Raw genomic sequence first — 18,917 nt, forward strand, 5'->3', positions numbered from 1 at the left:
ATAACTACGTTTCGCGTAAGTCTATTGTTTATTTTGACCGTTTGAATTAGTAACTGTTAAATATTCATCAGAAAGAAGCAAGTAAAAGCCATTTGGCTAAGCATGAACTGAGCACTGCAGGGGTTGTGAGTGCCAAGGTCAAATTCTCTTTAGTCGCCAAAATTTTTGTTATTCTTTTCATAGCGAAATTTGCATTCGTCTCGTGTGCTCTTAGAAAATCTAAAATATTTCTCAAACAGCGTTTGGTTTTGAAAAGTTAATTTCCTTAGCCAACAAGATTCATGTGCAAATTAATGTTTGGTCGAAAGTGAACGTTGCGCTGCTTGGTATTCACGATGTATTGTGACGTACGTGGTTTCCTTTGGACAATGATAACGTCATCTCTGTCTATAATCGGACTTCAAGTAGGACCTGTGTTATAATGTAAAATGGTTTTACCCTATTTTACTGTTTCAAATATAGAACAGTGTACAAACATCAAAACACACTGGTATTTCCTGTTTCATACTTGTGTCTTTATCTTAATTAAATGCGTCAATATTCCTGTAAGGAAAACCGTAATATACATTTTCATAGAAACGGTTAATTGTTTACAGGCAGATGATATTTATCCTTTCTTAATTAGACGGAAATAATATTTAAATCATTTGATCAATTGTATTATCAATTTCACTATAATTATTTAAATATTTAAAAGTTGACGCTCCATAATGCTTTATTAATAAAGAATATCTAAAGAAAAAATACGAAAGTATTTTAATCTGTATACGCTAGTTGCATTCTAAGGTTCGCTTTGAGCTTTCAAGTTCAACTTGTCCACACTTGGCGTTAAAAATGTGACTACGCCTTGCGAATAACATACACCCACTAACGTGTATGTGTTGCGGACTAGTGTGAGAGCTTATTTGAAAGGTCTTTATGGTAAATATCTAAGTTGAATTAATTAATAAAGCAAGTAGTTCTTGTTTACTTTTTCTAAAGTTAATACATTTTGCTTATTAGATCTAAAATTAAGCGTTATTAGTTAAAACGTTGTTACAGCTTTTAACAACAACATAAACAACTTTCTCGTATAGAATTTGATATTAATTTCGTATAAAACATAACAGGTATCTATGCAACTTTATACTATTTTTGCTCCCACAATAAACCAATTACGCGGACTATAATGCCATTAGCTTTGACGAGAAAGAATCGTTATCGGATAGTCGCAGTTTGCTCCTGATCTTGCATAAAGACGCCCACCAATGTTAAAATGTCAGATAAATTAATAAATCGATTTCATCAAACACTATATATCCAATGAGAAAAGGAAGAAGTGCAAGTTTTTTTAGAATAGTAGAGGTGGCAAAACCTTTCATTCGTATTTGTCGGTGAGTTGTATTTTGTGTTACGAGTTACGTTTTGTCTCTTTAGATTATATGCATACCTAGTTTACCAATAACGTTGACAGTTTATCACTTTGGTGACGTAGTTGTGATTGTTCGGTTGTTAGGAGCTACCGAGTAATGTTCATCTGTTAATATGTAACCAATGCGCGGGCGGTGCGGGTTGGCAGTCAGCTCGCAAGCGTGGTCAACGTCGGTCTATCCTTGGCGCTTAGCAGAGACATTGCTAATATTTAAAATTTTATATACGTAACATGAAAATAAACTACATCGACTCGCAATCCGTTGTGACCTTGTTAAAAGATAAACGCGACTATTAAAACGTCTTTTAAAAAAATATTTTACATTATTATGACTGAAGGAAAACTAGATAGTTATATTTTCGCGGTGATATCTAGGAATATTAATTATACGTTTTCGTCAAAAACATAATTGCTAAGATAATAATAGGCAAGGCACGTAAATGTGGGCCCGCCCTTAGGGCCCTATTGGCCGCATGTTGCGTGCCATCGCCCGACAACCTGAACAATCTTTTAGACCCACATACGGCACGTGAAGATAAATCACTAACGTTAGTAATATGACTGAATTTTGCTCTTAAGTTTGAATTTATTGAAACCTCACCTCAACCTTTTACATGTCTAGCAATATTTTCAAAAATCCCAGTTCACTAACCCTACAGCCTTCCGATCGCTGATTTCACAGCTCGGAGCATTCGTGGAGGCGGCGTAATGACCGATCTAAGCGATCTCATCATCGGCGATCACCGACATCGCACCGGCGGAGAAGACATCATCGCGACGAGTCTTCTCCTCGGTCACCCCCTGAACAGGTTTGTCCGACCGTTGCTATGTACTTTATTTAGTGGATGAATGAATGAATGATTATGTCTGAAGAACCTATCGCTCGCCATCACTTACCTACTACCTAAGTGTCCGCCCGAAAATTCAGTTTTTATAATAAACTATGTATACTCTCTTGAGTACTGTCGTAAGCAAACACCGGAACCTGTATAACGCGAAAACATAAATTCCTGTTGGAGGAATAAACGGGACTGGTTTGGCATGTGTATGCGCGTGCGCATGCGCCTTCGTCCGTGAAGACGCGCGCGAGAGACGGCGACCTCATCACGCTTGCGAGTGTTCTATTTGTGTTCGCCTTCGTCACTTTGTACGCCTTCAGTCAGTTGCAAAGCTGAATCGGCCGCCCAGTGCGTTTTCACTATCGGTGTGAGAAGTTAATTTGCTGAAACCGGTAGCGGGCGGCCGCCATGGCTGCCCAGCCATCGCGTAAACCTCCCGATAATGTGCTATTTCGTGGTCCACCGCCTTCATTGCCCCCAATAGTTCTCTTACCGAATAATTTATCATGTGACAGTGCCAATGAAAATACTCTAAAGAACGCTATCCTTGAATCAACTGAATACCCGCATGGCTTAAACGAAATAAACAACGTTGGATTGCCAACTTTAGATGATCAATACAATGAAATTATAAATCACAACATGTCCGGAGGCAATAGTGATGATTATTGTTACATCAACTTTATACGAAGAGGTAGGAGTTTAAACGATATTGTATCGGATTTGTATTATGCTAGCACTACAGAAGAAAGCGATATAAGCAATATATTAACTAGGTGTAGATCAGAGCCAGATCTTTCTAAGTATGATTTGTATCTTGAAGCTGATGTTGTGGTAGATAATTCTGGGATACAAGTTCCACCATCACTAGTTCTTAATAACCCCTTTTACGACAATTCTAATGCATATAATAATCCTCATATTAACCAAAATATGGTTGTATTACCAGAAAATTATTTAGCCTTCGAGGACTCTTTTGTACCTTCCTGGGATTATAAACCAGAACTTCTCGTAGATAAAGATATTAACACAGGAATGTATTACGACGGATTACCTCTCATACCTTCAAATGATCCCTGGTCACTTTACAACTCTAATAACAATCCTTACGAATATTATTCACCCCAGTTTGATATGCCTATTGCTGATTGTATGCAATATACGAGACTAAATGAATTAGATTTTGGAATACCGCAATTCATGAATTTGCCACCGGAAGAAGCTATTAAAATTAAAGAAATTGATATCAATGAAGACGATGCTTGTACGTCAGGGGGTACAGACACAATAAAAGATAATTTTGAAGATGCTCAAGTAGTTGCCCAATTAATACCTTCTCTTTCACCTGTCAATAAGGAGGATAACAAGGACAGTATTATAGATTCTTTAACAAATCGGGAATCGTCAAGAATCAGCGACGAAGAGTCATTGAATGCAGACACATCAGTAGATGTTACATCTAGCTTAGCATTCATACCAAGTAGTAAAAGTTCAGTGAGACCAACCCACTGCTCAGACGATACCAGCGACGACACTTCGCCGTGTTCTTCTGATTATCATGAAGCTTCTGCACTTGACTTAGCAAACAGTTTAGAAGAGTTGTCGTGTGATAGTGACGAATTTTCACAAAGCAAAAGTGACCCTTCGCCCCTGTATATAGAGGAAAATAATAAATTAGTTAAAAGTGATTCCCAAGTGGAATGCAATAACAATTTATTAACGTCTAATAAAATACCAGTTACAGTGCCATTAAGTCAACTACCATGCATACCTGATATAAAGTCCTTAGAAAATGAGCCCGAAGTAGGACCAACTCACTCCCAAAACAAAGATGTAAATATATCAAATAATACGGTGCAGAAAGTGTCTAACAGTGGCACGCCTAAAGAGGTTGATCAAATTAGTAAAGTGTCTACCGTCGTTTCTCCAAAAGAACCAATACAAGTGAAGCCAATAAAGCCAATACCACAGCGTCCTCGTCCACCCGCAGTGCCTCCAGCTTGGTTGACCAAGCCTAGTATAAATGCTGTGAATCAGAATGTACCACAGATTAACTTGCAAAACGCAGAAGGGTCAACAAAAATACTAAATATACCAAAGAAGTTACAACAGACCAGTCAACTGAAACCTGAACCCCAGCCGTCTTGCTCCTATGTACCTCCACAACCCCAGCAGGCACAAATGTCGCAAATGAAACCTGATAAGCAACCGAAAGAAGTAGAGGTCAGCTTATGCATATTTTTTACATTAAAGTCACATTAACCATTTTTAATTTTGTTTGATAATTCAATTGATGACCGGTGTTTTTATATTGAATGACGTAGAATGCTAGATATTTTAATTGATATAGTCGAATCATAAACGCAATGATCGTATGAATAGCGTTCTAATAAAAGTTTATATTATTAAAGACAGAAATAGTTTCAGCAGCTGGCACATCTATGTTGTACCAATGGCGAATACGAGATGGCGCCACTAGTTTGCCGCTTAACAAATAGCGCACGCGCACAGAAATAGAATCGATCACCTTCACCTAGCCAATAATCCCGCATGCTTTCTGTTGTGATTTTTATGTGTGATTCAAACTGTTACACCCGTCTGATTTAGCGACGCACAAGCCGCCCACGTGAACAGGGAACACCATGAACATTACAAAAAAAATTGAATTTTCTGCCTTTTTAATATTGCCTAAATATAATTAAGACTGTTTAAATTTGGTTTTAACGTGTTAATTTCATAACTCTTAGAACTTCATGTCCTTGTATGACATAAGTTCTAAATGCAAAAAAAGAATATGCGTTGAAAAACTTATTAAGAAAACATTCTCTTAAATTTCGATAACAAATAGTTAATCTCAATCTCAATAATCACTGACAAATGCATGTGGTTGATAACATTTTAGTTTTTCTATTTACTAAAAGGAAAATCCTTGTGCCTATGATTTTCACACTGTTCCATTAATCATATTTATTTTAGATAGTAAATCTACTATACTCTTCGTAACTTCGTAGGAAGTCGCAAACACATTTGCGTAATCTACTCTTATTAAAGAGACAATTGTTTTGTATTGTAAAACAAAACCCTTAGATTGAAACTCGTTAGAGCCAGTTCACATTGGATTCGCTAGTGATTCAGTCTTTATTCGGGTTGGTTGTTAAAGGAATGTGGATTTTAAAGGCATTCCAATATTATGACTAATATACCTATGTAGAGGTCAATATTCCCAAGACATATAAAATATAAAACATTCGTTATTTTAAATGCGGAAGTATTTTTCACAAATGTAAAACCAGCGATTAGTCATTAGGAAAGTTTGGATATGTGCCGGTTTCGATTCATAACAAATGTTCACAATTTTATTTACGGTTTATCTACCTATTTAACATTTAAAGTCTAGTAATATACTAAAAATAAATAAGAGAACATATTTTAGTATTTATTAATCTCTACATACTACCTATTAATTTATTAATAGAATTAGCTGTGTATATTCTTACGCTATCTTTATCATTTAGTGTTTAAAGATTACCGAATGGAGGTCAAGTTTATCAAGCACAAGGTGCTATCCAACACCGTTACTCGTTAATAAGGCGAGCCTCTGCCCTGATAGCGAAAGATAAATGTGCCGAAACAAACCCATCTGTTCAAAACTATTGCTTCCGGATAACCTTGCGGCAGCCTAAATTTTTTTGTGAGACAAAAAACCATAATCACCATCGCATATTTTATATATTTGCTATGCCATTTGAAATAAATAGATAATGTATGACATATTTACTTACTTACTAGTGACTTTGATCACGTAGGATTTGGATGTATGTTAATACTACGGCCAGCACTCCGCAGTCATGCAAAGACCTCCGAGCGGGTCATGCAGTTGAACTATTACGGAACTTTATGGTAACTCTTATCGTTCGTAGACAGGGTTTTTTATAATTGTTCTTTTGGACTTAGTGATTGTGATAAGTGCTGTTTTATTTACGTTATCAGTTTAAAGTCTGGTTGCATTTACATTAATTTAAAAATATTATTAAAAAACCAAAACGAACTATGGGAATTGGACGTTAATTATGGGAATTGTTAACCGTTTGTACGCGGATAAATCCTGTTTCAACCGAGATGTGTCGTGTTACAAATTGTCCGCCTTTTAATTGGTCGGTTGTGGCATCGTTCAATTTAGTTTTAATTTAGCCATCGACCAACGCGAAGTGTCTCATGCAAACAATGGTTTCAAGTGAAATATTTCCTTATAATTTAAATGTTTTCGTTTGACATAATCGCGTTTCATTCAGTAACGTTTAACGGACGATACAAGCGTATAATTTCATAACAGTTGTGATTCAACCGGCATTCAATCCGCTCGCCCTGTACGTTGTTTTAGTTTGTGAGGTGCAGTGATAAGTGTTGGGGCAATGCCCGAATTGGTATTGAAACATGATAGGATGCGAATGCCACTCCGGCTCACGTCCTTTTATGAGCTTTATAAAAGGTTCCTGAAAGAGCACGGATGCAAGTGGCACGATGTTTCTAAACTTCTCAATGTGGTCGCGGAGATCCTTTTTGATGTGGATGATGCATGTACTAAATCTACTGGCAAGGTCAGTTTTAATTACGGATATATAATTTTTTCAAAAGAGTACCCACTTGTTTGTTTTTAAATAGCTATGTCGGTAATTCAATTATTTTAATATAGCACTTTCGGGGTTCCTTTAAACGGGCCTAGGTGCGAACTTAATACGAAAACCATGTTTATATCATACCCCATTATTATCCTTAATATTTTTTAAAAGACCTTTCAGTAATTTAAAAAAATTATCTCGCAGAGACAACAGTCGTGGTTTTTTTTCTATTATAAACAAAAAAACAAATCTTAGTAAAAAAAATATTTACTCTAATTCCTCGTACAAAATAATCCAGAAAAAAATAAATAAATAAATGATTCATAGTTAAAGTAACGAATTTCCGTTACTGCAAATTTTGATTATTATTACTCATAAATATAAGAGGGGATTTGTTGGTACCAGTTTTGTGTGTCCCTTTTTACCTGCAGTCAAGTTATTGTTACACCGTCTTATTCAGCTGGCGGAATCATGTCTGACGGTTTAGTACTAATAATGTTACAGACGATATGTGAGTGAAGTTGCAACCACGTGAAATCAGTGCCAATTTAATGATCATTTCTGTATTTTTGGATATATAGCCGAAAATGAAGTTTCTTATAAAGTCATTCTTTTCGAAAGTGATTAAAGATTTTGTTGATCTATTGTATTCATGTGGGACTATTGTTTATGAAGATGAGTTTAAATACATAATCGAGGTATACCTTTTCTTCCAATTGATATATTGATTTTTTTAAATCACATCTATGTATGTATACGAGTAATCTTGATATTGACTAGCATTATATTCGAGGCCACTAAAGGTCGGTATTTACAAACAATGTTAGCTATAAAAGCTGAAAAATATTTACCGAGCGAAAGTTGTTGCATGCAACATAGATACGTTAAGAATGCAATATTTCTTCCGACGTTAGGCAAACGATTTTATAGAGATTTGAAGCGTATAAATACATACTAAAATATAATCCGTATTAATTATCTACGTATTAATAAGCAGCTGTGTAAATTAGTATTTTTTATGGACCTTATATTTTATGTTGAATTCATTTAGCTTCTATCACCTAAGAACTAATTACAAAGTAAGTTAGTATCATTTTAGTTACTTATAAATCGGTAATTGCAAGTTGCTGACTTTATTTGGTTGCCTAATTTAATTAAATACATTTGAGCTTTAAAACGTTTTCAGTCTATTAAGAATTATAACTGGACTGGATCTAAAAGATTCATTATACATGATATTAAATAAACGTATTTGTTTATAGAAACGATAAGCGTGAGACAGCACGCAGAGTTATCGTGTTACATATCATCAGACATCAAATGCTTTTTACGCCCGCATCCGTTCTTCATTGTTTATACGTCTTTATCTTATAGAAGATATCTGGGGAAAATAAATTCAAATTAAGAAGAAGCAAAAAGACCGGGTGAGCAATTTGCAATGTTACGCTATGACATGTATCGTCGCCTGCGCATACGATACATTAGTATTGTTCATTGCGCGTGCTACTAACCCAATTAGTAGTTTGACGGAATAATCTTGGCTCTCGAACTGATGCGGAGAAGAGTCACCCAATTACATGGAATATTATTGTATCGATAATATTATACTGAAAATCCATTGGCGATGGAAGCGTTTCTTAATTAGATATTTAACCACTCAACAGTTTATGGGATTTAAATGGGCATGCCAATTTGAAGCTCACACATTTATATCGTGTAATTAATTTGAACGTTTTATAAAGGAAAAATGTATTGGCGATTAAGAAATTATAACGGACGTAACGCGACGAAAATGCGCGTGCCGCGGCACCTCGGAGTGCGCAGGAGGGCGCTCCCACGGGTTACCGATATTTTTAGTTCGCAACCATTACTTGGCACCGACGGCCGTACTCGGCTGCGCTAGTGATCTTTCTCAAATCCTATCGCGCTTACTGCTCAATCCCCGAGCAGAGTATAGCTAGTGCTATGTTCGAATTCACCCTTCAAGTTTAAACCCTGTGGTTCCATTGTTTCGTTTCTATCTATGTATATGAATTGAATGGAAAGATGAACGTAGTATCAGTGTTTATTCCTGTGATAAGAGTGTTTCAATACAATTGAACGATTTATTACTCAATTACAATGGCCGGTATAAGTACGAGCGGAAGTAGTGCAACGAGTCCACGCCGCCAACGATACAACCGATCTTCTACCACAAGTGTTACTCAATTGCTGTCTGACGGATATTCCAGTATTATCAATCGATTTACCCGTCGTGGACCGTCTGAGAAAAATGAAGCTGTAATGGACTCTAAATTAACCAGTAGTGCCCGCAACAGATACGATGACAGTTTACTTACAAACAAAAATCCCGCCTTAGCAAACGTAAGGCGTTATGAGAACAATAGTAGACGTAATTTATCCCCATATAATTCTTATAGTGGCTTATCATCTACTGCAAAAAAATTTAGCGACGATCACACTTACAATTATCTCGGTGCAACCAAAACGCGTGTCAATACATCACCCTTACACGCTGCGTCTGGTTTCAGTGCTCTGGGCCGCAATGACTCATTTCGTAGAGCTCATGTGAAAGACAAATCATCGCCACTCGTAAAACGATATCCGCTGAAGGAGGCAAACAACAATATCGATACTACAATTACTTTGGGAAGTACTCGCAGTCGCTTGGAGGATAAGTACTCGTCGGTTTTAGACAAAATAGCTGTGATGAAAAAGGAAAAAGCGAGAAAAGAAAAGGAGGACCGCGAAAAAACATTAGAACCTGAACCCACGCTTTCTAGAGGATTAATGAGAAGTTTTACGACAGCTGTTTTTGGTGAGAGTTCATTTAAACGGCATCACAACTATTCTCGTGAAAAAACAAGAGATAAAACTCCGTTCCGTAACACTACCGATCGACGTCTATCGGCACACAAACAAAGTGACCGAAACGAACTGAAAAATGGCTATGACACAAGCAATATAAATTTTAATTATGGAAAAGATAGAAACAGCATTTATAGGAAACATCAGAGAAGATCTCTACGTGCTGAAAAGAGTGAAAATGATCGAAAAACGACAAAACTTTCTTTACGACCCATAGATATGAGCTTGCAAAGTGGGGCTCGCGATCTAATCTCACCACCTCAACAATTGAACGCAGATTCTAAAATTAATAATTTAAAAACACCTGCATCTTCTCCCGCTAAAGATGTCGGTAGACAAAAACAAATATATTACCCGTCGAGCGATGAAGACGACGACAAAACACCCGTCGGTGATCAAATACTGAACGAACGCGAGACTAGGCGTAAAGAAATACAGAGTTTGATAATGAAATACGCTCATTTGGATGAGGTGTACGGGCGTATTACTGATAAAGAGCCCAATGGATTATCTTCAGCTCCTGCTAAGTTTAAGAAGCCAGAACCCATTGGGATAGGAGATGTCGTAGCCCTTCCACCGGAGTTGAGGGGTCGACAAAGGCCTCAGCGACCGCGGCACCACATACGTCAAGCGGCCACGCCGCCTGTAAGCACAAGCTAATCAAGCCTTCGCCTTTGTGCCGCTAACATTTATTCCTGGTCCGTATTTTATGCAATACTGGACAGTTCTAAAACATTAACTATACCGCTCTAATAATAATAATATAGCTATTTGAAACCATACATATTATTTGCATCACAAAATAACGTTTGTAATACATCCATGCAAAACTAAAATTATGCACTTTCATATGAAATTGCGTATAAAAGCTGTATATTATTTTACAAGTTTTTTTTTAATTATCATAATAAACATATAGTAGTATACAGTTGGGTTCCCAAACATTTTTAAGTTTTTATATCGCGAGAGGGTACTCGAAATTCGATTCGACTTAGTGACCATTGTTATCTTCCAGTAGCCGTTTGATAACAGTGCAATGTTTGATTATAAGTTATAACATGATAATTAATTGCATGTTTTAACATCGTGCGTGCTAATCTAACTATCTTTGTATTAAAATGTTTTAATTTTGAAACGAATCTTCAAAAGTATTTTTTTCTTAACAAAATATTTTAAATAATCGGGTGGACACCGGTATCCCATTGTGTGAGATGAATGCCTGAGATGTACGCGAGGGACGCGTGTATTTCCCAGTCCTTTCCGCATCCTCGCGAGCACCGCTGAGGCGGGCGGCCGAGGTGGTTCGGTCGTCCGCCGGCGCGACCCGCAACGGCCCACCCGTCCGCTCTAACAGCATGTACGACACTCAATACCAAATGTCGCTTGTCTGACGGGCAACCGCTCCCTTCTTTGATTGTTCGGTACAACTCTACTCGGGTCGTGACGCGTGGCGCCTCGGTGGCATTGGCTGGCTGGTGCTGTTCGGTGCGCGGTGCGGCTTCTTCTCGGCCCGGCTCGGCGGCTGGCGGTCGGCGCTTGCAGAGCTCCCGTGCACGCTCCTCCGTCAAGGACGACAAGGATGGACACCTGGTCTACTGGCCCGGATATGTCATGGGAGCAAGATGTTCGTGTCCACAACATAACTATGACCGGCTTATGTATTGTAACACCATACACCACATACACACAAACATAAATACGACGTACACACATTTTCTACACGCATATTATATAGTATGGCTATTGTAAGGAAAATCAATAACACTATACACAACATGTCATTATCACCTTTTTAAAAATGTCAACAAGAAGCCCATGCTGGTTCAGCCTTTGATTTACAGACAAAATTCTTTTTTTATATCTCAAGTCATGTTAGAGGAGAAAACATTGGTTTTCTTGAGATTATATATTATTTTATTTTCAATACATTCTTGTTATCGAAACCAATGGCAAGTCTCTATCGTGACTTTGTTAAAATGACGTGTAATAATTGGTTCCATAATTCATTACAGACAAAATCATCGACACACTCGGTGAGGGCACATTCGGCAAGGTGGTGGAGGTGAAAGACTTGGAAATGTAAGTATTACGTAAAGATGTTTTAGAAATTTCTACGACAATGTACATTTGAATTTAACCAACCAAATATTTTATACCTAAATTTCAATGAGTGTATAAAAATGCTTATCGCTTGGGAACACCTCCCAATATTGAAAGCGCCCATATGACTCACTTTTAATTACTCACGATTATATTATTTATGTTGCATATATTAAACTATTTTTCAAAGATTTAAATTGTATTTATCTAGTAATATGATAAGAATTAATATTGTACGTGTATTATCCGTTAATGTTTAACTGTTAATGAATATTTAACCCCAAACATTATCTGATAAACATAGTATTAATGCATGTTGTATGAGTTGCCAATGCTCTATTTTAGATGAGGTTAAAAATACGCGTGACGTCATAATTTATTGTTATGTTTTCATTTTCAGGGAACACAGAATGGCTCTGAAGATTATTAAGAACGTCGAGAAGTACAGAGAGGCTGCAAAACTAGAAATTAATGTTTTGGAGAATTTGGCTGAGATTGATCCAGATTGTAAGAAGTAAGTAAACTAATATTTTTCTAAAATGCCCAAGTAAAAATACTCTGAAATTGTACGCTTTCTATTGCTCTAAGACTAGGTATGTTCACAAATGTATAAGACCAGAGTATTATACAGAATTTCTTTTAGACGGGTCAAAATTACAGGATATCGTATGAATTTAGAATTTAAAGAATAAGTTTGATATTTAGGAAGGAACAGGTCTGCATCTGTTTGACAATTATTTCATAGACAACTCCTCCAAATTTTAAACATAAATTTATCAACCTGTACGCTTTAGCGAGCTTTTTAGTACAGTAGCTAGGTACATAAGTGATAGTATACATGATGTATGACGTTACCCCCAACCGAGCTACGATAGGATCAATAAAAGCAATTCTCACATAGATTACACTAGATCAGCTCGCGAATGTAGCAATATTTGACCTTGCACGTCTATATGCGACGTTATGGCCGTCGCTGGCGCAACGCCAATGAAGAACTTGTCAACGAAAACACAAAAATACCGACCGCCATTCGCATTAAACTTGCAAAGAATTTAAAATTAATCAATATTTATAGCCTTGTAACAGTATTCACAATTTGCGATTAATTCAAGAACCGCAATTAATGGAAAAGGGATCTCGCTAATGTATTATTTAATTGCTTTGCAAAAAGCAATATTGTAAATATGGCATTTAAATTAATAATGCAATAATTAATCATTACCATTTTAGTCCTATGTAAAAAACTTGAAATTGTTTTATTTCTTCGATTTACTAGAAAAGAAAAGGGATTTTAGAATGAGTAACATAAAATTCTTTATGGTTTTATTTTTGGTTAATCAGGAAAAGATCCAGTTTTTTATTAATAACTAAATCTGTATGAAGAGAGATATACATATTACTACTGTTCTGTTGACGGCATATTTATTAATACAATAAGCCAATGTCACAATTAGAGTGCTTTAAATATTTTCGGAGAATAGTTTCTATTTTGAATTGTTGTATTTTTTACAACACACACTAAAAAAAATTTCTTCCAACGAAGCAAATAATTTCAGATAAATGTTTTGTTCTATTTCAGTTTGTGCGTGAAAATGTTGGATTGGTTCGAATACCACGGACACATGTGCATCGCGTTTGAAATGCTCGGACAGAGTGTGTTCGACTTCCTGGTGAGAATCATTTGTTTACGTCAATGCATGCCGTCATATTTTTATCTAGATTATTCTGAAATCTAAATTTAGGATTCGCCTAAAATAACCCAAATTGCACCTGAGAATTTCACTTGTATTTAGTTTGAAAAGTGCTTTCTGTCTGGAATATTATTGTTTTTGTTTATTTTTTAATTAGGCTGGGTTACATATTTATTTTTCTGAATCGAGTGTTAACATATACGATTAGTTGCAAGTGTTCTAAGTGTTATAAGTGCTGATATTTAAAAAACTTATTATTTTTCCTTCATTTGAACGGTATTTAAACTGGGTTTTTTTATTATTATAATTCGAAACAATGTTCAAGATCACTAAATATTTTACAGAACTCAAATTAAAATGTTCTTTGACAATAGTTTGTACCCAATCTTTTCTTTTTGCTGAAAATTAATTGTACTATGATTCTTTGCGTCATATGTAGTACGCGATTTTTTTCAATTTCTTCGCTAATAACTCTAAAGATAAATTGTATATTTGCAGAAAGACAACAGCTACCAGCCCTACCCGCTGGAACAAGTGCGACATATCGCCTACCAGCTGATATACAGCGTGCTCTTCCTTCACGACAATAAACTCACACACACAGATCTCAAACCAGAGAACATCCTGTTTGTAGATAGCGATTATGAAGTCGTCTCTGTATATAGTAGTTCTAAGAAGGTGAGTAAATTATTTACCAAATACTAGAGGTTTGTATGAAAGGAGAATTTTGCTTGATTGTGATTCTTATATATTTTTTATTTTATAAGGGCCACTAATTATGGGCATAAATTGCACATTGAATAACATTTTAACTGGAATTTTACCAAATTTAATATACATATAGATATATATGAATCGCTTGTTTCCAAAACAGCACTTGTCCTAAACTGTTTTTTTAGAGTAGGAACAAAAAACTAATTTGTGATTTTTTTTGTGCGAGAAGCTAGTAATATTTTGAGTCACAAATAAACAAAAGACTTTTCTTCGTAAGAAAAGTTAAAAACCACCACTATAAAATTTTATTAACAATTTTTTTTGGTTTTTTTTTTTTTTGGACATGTGCCCTTTGGTAAACAAAAGTGGACATGTGTCATTTAGTCAGTAAATTACAATAGTACTCATACTAAATTATGTCGTAAGCCCAAACTAAAATAGTAATAATAAATAGTAAAATGAATATTGCTGTTCCAGAAGCACGAGCTGCGTCGCGTGAAGCGCAGCGACGTGCGCCTGATCGACTTCGGCAGCGCCACCTTTGACCACGAGCACCACAGCACCATCGTGTCCACGAGGCACTATCGGGCACCAGAGGTCATCCTGGGTGAGCAAGTAATTTGTATACAGTAATAAAACTAAACATAATAGAAATCACTTGGAGTTAGATTTACTTTCATAAGTATATTCCATGGAGCTGTGGAATACGCTTCCCAAGTCAATTCTATTCGAATAGCTGCCTAACGCGCTAAAAAATGTATCCACTTTATATTTTGTCTAATATTTTGAATACCCGTCAATAACTACCAAACATTTTTCAACATCTCGATATCACGTAGTTCCTGAGAAGAAAAAAAAGTGTGTGTGTACAAAGTACACATGTTAGAAGTGAAACTTCTGTGGCTAAACTAACTAAGCTAATCTTTAAGTGTTGTTCATATTTATACAAATCTAAAAGTTTAGATTTCCGATACTTAGAGGGATGGAAAAAGGAAGATTTGTTAGGAATGTAATGAATTTAATTGTCATTAAAATATTAAGTGTCGAATAATAAGTAATCATTTTTGTTGATACTGCACAACACAGTTAAACAACTTGATTCTGCGTCCTGAAAGAAGTTTGACTTCAAAAAGCAACATGGCGCGTAACCGAAAAACGTGACGATTTGCTAAAAAATTTCTCCCATACGTCGATAAAGAAGTTTCACTTCAATTATCGCTACGTTTTACGATACGCACTTAGCATATGTGTTACGTTAATCATAAGCCTAAATATATGTATTACTTAACATTATGTATTTCCAGAGCTGGGCTGGTCGCAGCCGTGCGACGTGTGGTCCATCGGGTGCATAATGTTTGAGTTGCATCTGGGCATCACCTTGTTCCAGACGCACGACAACCGAGAACACCTCGCCATGATGGAGAGGATCCTCGGACCCATTCCTTACAGGTGGTTCAATTATTTTAGATATTTTATGTAAACTTTGTTTTTAATAACGCTAAATTATAAAATACCGTGAATTTCTCAAAAGTATATTTTTTATTACATAAATACATACATTATCCTTACAGACTATGCCAATTAAGGGATATTGTTAAAGATATATAAAAATATTTTTGTTCAAGAATATATATTTAAAAAGACTATTTATTATTACTAATTATAGCATTTACAAGGAAACTTTGTTTATTTACAAAATGCAAAAAAAAAAAATATGCGAAGGTAGTCACATAAAGAAATTATCCCTGCTTCTATGAAAAATTCTCAATTTTAATATAATGTTTAAATTTTCAGAATGGCAAGAAAAACGCGAACAAAATACTTTTATCACGGCAAATTAGATTGGGACGAAAAGTCATCAGCTGGCAGATATGTTAGGGATAATTGTAAACCTTTATTGGTAAGTGTATTTTAATTCTACTATTTTATGAAACAAAAATATAAATTACTTCTTCTCATTATATGTTGATTCGTTTCAAAAATTCCTGATCGACTCATACGTAAGAGCGGGCAATGAAATGAATATGTATAAATAACAAAAATCTCCGAAACCCTGACAAGAACACAATTGAAATGTTTGAATGTGATTTCCAGAGATACATGGCCAACACAAGTGAGGAACATCGTCAATTGTTCGAACTGATCGCTCGGATGTTAGAATACGAGCCCCTTCAACGCATCACGCTACGAGAAGCACTCAACCACCCTTTCTTCAGCAAACTGCCGCCGCACCAGAGGCTAGGTAATTAAAAAGTACATAAACTTATATATTCATTTAGTAATATCTGTAATTGAGAAGGTTTTTAATATTATATAAAAGATAATCCAATTAAAAGGTAGATCACAAGTCCAGACCCTTGTTTTTTTTAATTAACTGTAATCTTTTACTAAAATTAATATTTTTTGTATAATCCATACAAAATTGGAAAGTTCTCTTTTATGCGATTTTTGCGATGATGTGCTCTTGTGTAGAATGAGTTTTAAAAAAATTTATTTCGAATTTTGCAGATCATCGACTTATAGAATGTTAAAAAAAATTTGAAAATCGAATTTTTTTACTGTTATTTTTATTACAGTCGTAATTAATGCAGAATAATATAAAAATATTCTTTTGTATATTTGCGTTAAAAATATTGCTATATATTTCATCCATTGTAGATTTTATATATAAAAAACTAAATCAGTTTTATTACTTTATTTTAACTTAATCCATATTATGATAATTTTGGAAGTATTCGTGCACGTCACGTATTGATTCGCTTTTTACTGTAACGAAATAATAATGATAGTGACACTGTCTGATAACTTGAAAGCTAAGATTTTCCATACAATATATCTATGCTAATTATACTTGTATGTGAAATATAAATATATGTTTGTTCTCTAGTTCTAAGAGTATTGTGAGAGTTGTTCCAGCCTTCCGTAAAATTTATTGATACTATTCAATTGGTCATACCTTTCATTATAAAGTATATCATTCATTAGTACTATACAATTCCCCGCTTTGCTAAATATCGCTATTATAACTTCACTAACTTGGGCCCGCGGATCTGTTAAACTAAATTGTTTGTTATAGGACACCCGTTTGCAAGAGCAACATGTTTTAGGTACCATACGCGTTATATAGCTTGTTTGAAACACATCGTGTGACATGAATTTATTATATTATATATGTATTAATGCGAATCATTGAAATCAAATAGCACGGGAGGCGGTCAATTAACATTAATCATCAGAAGTAATTCAAATTAAGAAAAATACATGAGATATCATATATATATTATGAGAATTAGCGGGAACTCTGATTCTCGTAAAATGATTTGGATTTTGACGTACGGCACTCGTAGTTCGCGATAAGTAACGTCTTTTAATTTTAGCCTAGGATTGGTTGACAGATAAAAGATGGCCTTTATCTGTCAAAACTGTTGATACAAGCATGACTGCAACTATAACTTAGCGTTTCGTGGCACCTTACCGTGTTACCAAATTTCATTAATATTTGAAAAGCTTTTTTGGAGAAAAAAATGTTTAAAAGCTTGTTTTTGTTCAAATGAACACTGAAGCTGTACTAAAGCCTCCGAGGCAAATTTGAGAGTTGATATTTCCTTTTAGTCAACGTTCCTTTTACCACACGCCAATTTAAACTTGGCAAACGGTATTTTATTTTTTTGTCGTTTTACTAACGTGATCTCATGTATTTGTTACGTAGAAACATACGTATTTTTGATTGACTGTTTTCCGTGGAAACTGAGTTAAGTTTTTATTTTGGATTAAATAGTTTCGAAACGATTTTTTCACAAATTGTATTTCAATGAAATTATCTGTTAGTTTTGTCAGTGTGTTTGTAATTTGGCTTAAGGCTTTTTCGTTTATAACCATTTTTCTGCACTTTTTATTTAGCATGAAAATAGTTTAACATGAATACACTTACAGTACCTTTAGACGTATATAATATTAAATTTAGATTTAAAATATCTCTTTTATATATAGAAAAACTGATGTAGGTCTAAATATGATACTTAGTAAGATCTTAATTTTGACAAAGTGGAAAACGTTATGTATTTTTTTATAGAAAAGTTCATATAAATAGTTCAATGTTTTCATATTATCTCTATATTAAATTGAATTAAAATGTGTAAATATTTGCAGGCAGTGACCGCGCGCGTTGCAACGGCGAAGGGTCCGGTTCGCGTGAGCGGTCGCATTCGTTGAGTAGGTGAGGCGGTCGAGTCCGCCCGCTCTCCCCCGCTCCACGCCGCCCCGAACACCGGAAGTAAGAAGTGACGTCGCCGATGACGTCACCTCCTGAAAAATCGAGGCGGCCACGGCTGATCCGCTCCCCGCGGCGTCGTTGTATATAGACTTGTACATTATGAAGTGATAAGTGATATTTTGTCGAACATTAGATAATTTTATGTTGTGAATCGGTACTTCTCTATGTATTTATAAATAAAGACTGTTGGTCTCATTTCATATGTGTTTTTTACTTGGATAAATTTGAAACTATATTTAACTATAGTTTGTATACATACACATGTAACCTCAAATTGAAATTCAAATGCATATATCAAATGATGAAATTTATAAAATTCCTAATACATCAGTCTAAACCCACAACAAAATGTAACTCTCTGAAAATGTGCAGAAGGCTGAACTCCTACACATTAAGCTTATA

The 18,917-nt window shown here is 35.3% G+C and overlaps 1 protein-coding gene across 10 annotated transcripts in view; it reads left to right on the forward strand.

The window, feature by feature from the left end:
* The window catches only part of LOC125049950 (serine/threonine-protein kinase Doa), a 48,543-nt gene extending 29,828 nt beyond the window's left edge, over positions 1 to 18,715 (forward strand). For 3 of the 10 annotated variants that reach the window (XM_047649501.1, XM_047649502.1, XM_047649500.1), the window contains 11 exons: positions 2,094 to 2,220; positions 11,280 to 11,361; positions 11,750 to 11,816; positions 12,238 to 12,351; positions 13,417 to 13,507; positions 14,027 to 14,206; positions 14,720 to 14,849; positions 15,547 to 15,691; positions 16,037 to 16,142; positions 16,337 to 16,484; positions 18,392 to 18,715. In XM_047649501.1, coding sequence (XP_047505457.1) covers positions 2,094 to 2,220; positions 11,280 to 11,361; positions 11,750 to 11,816; positions 12,238 to 12,351; positions 13,417 to 13,507; positions 14,027 to 14,206; positions 14,720 to 14,849; positions 15,547 to 15,691; positions 16,037 to 16,142; positions 16,337 to 16,484; positions 18,392 to 18,462 — 1,261 coding nt within the window. In that variant the 3' untranslated portion in view covers positions 18,463 to 18,715. The other 7 variants (XM_047649504.1, XM_047649495.1, XM_047649498.1 and 4 more) reach the window with 7 other exon arrangements.
* Positions 18,716 to 18,917: the final 202 nt, after the last annotated feature.

This window comes from Pieris napi, chromosome 5, assembly GCF_905475465.1.
Source record: "Pieris napi chromosome 5, ilPieNapi1.2, whole genome shotgun sequence".
Classification (NCBI taxonomy): domain Eukaryota; kingdom Metazoa; phylum Arthropoda; class Insecta; order Lepidoptera; family Pieridae; genus Pieris; species Pieris napi.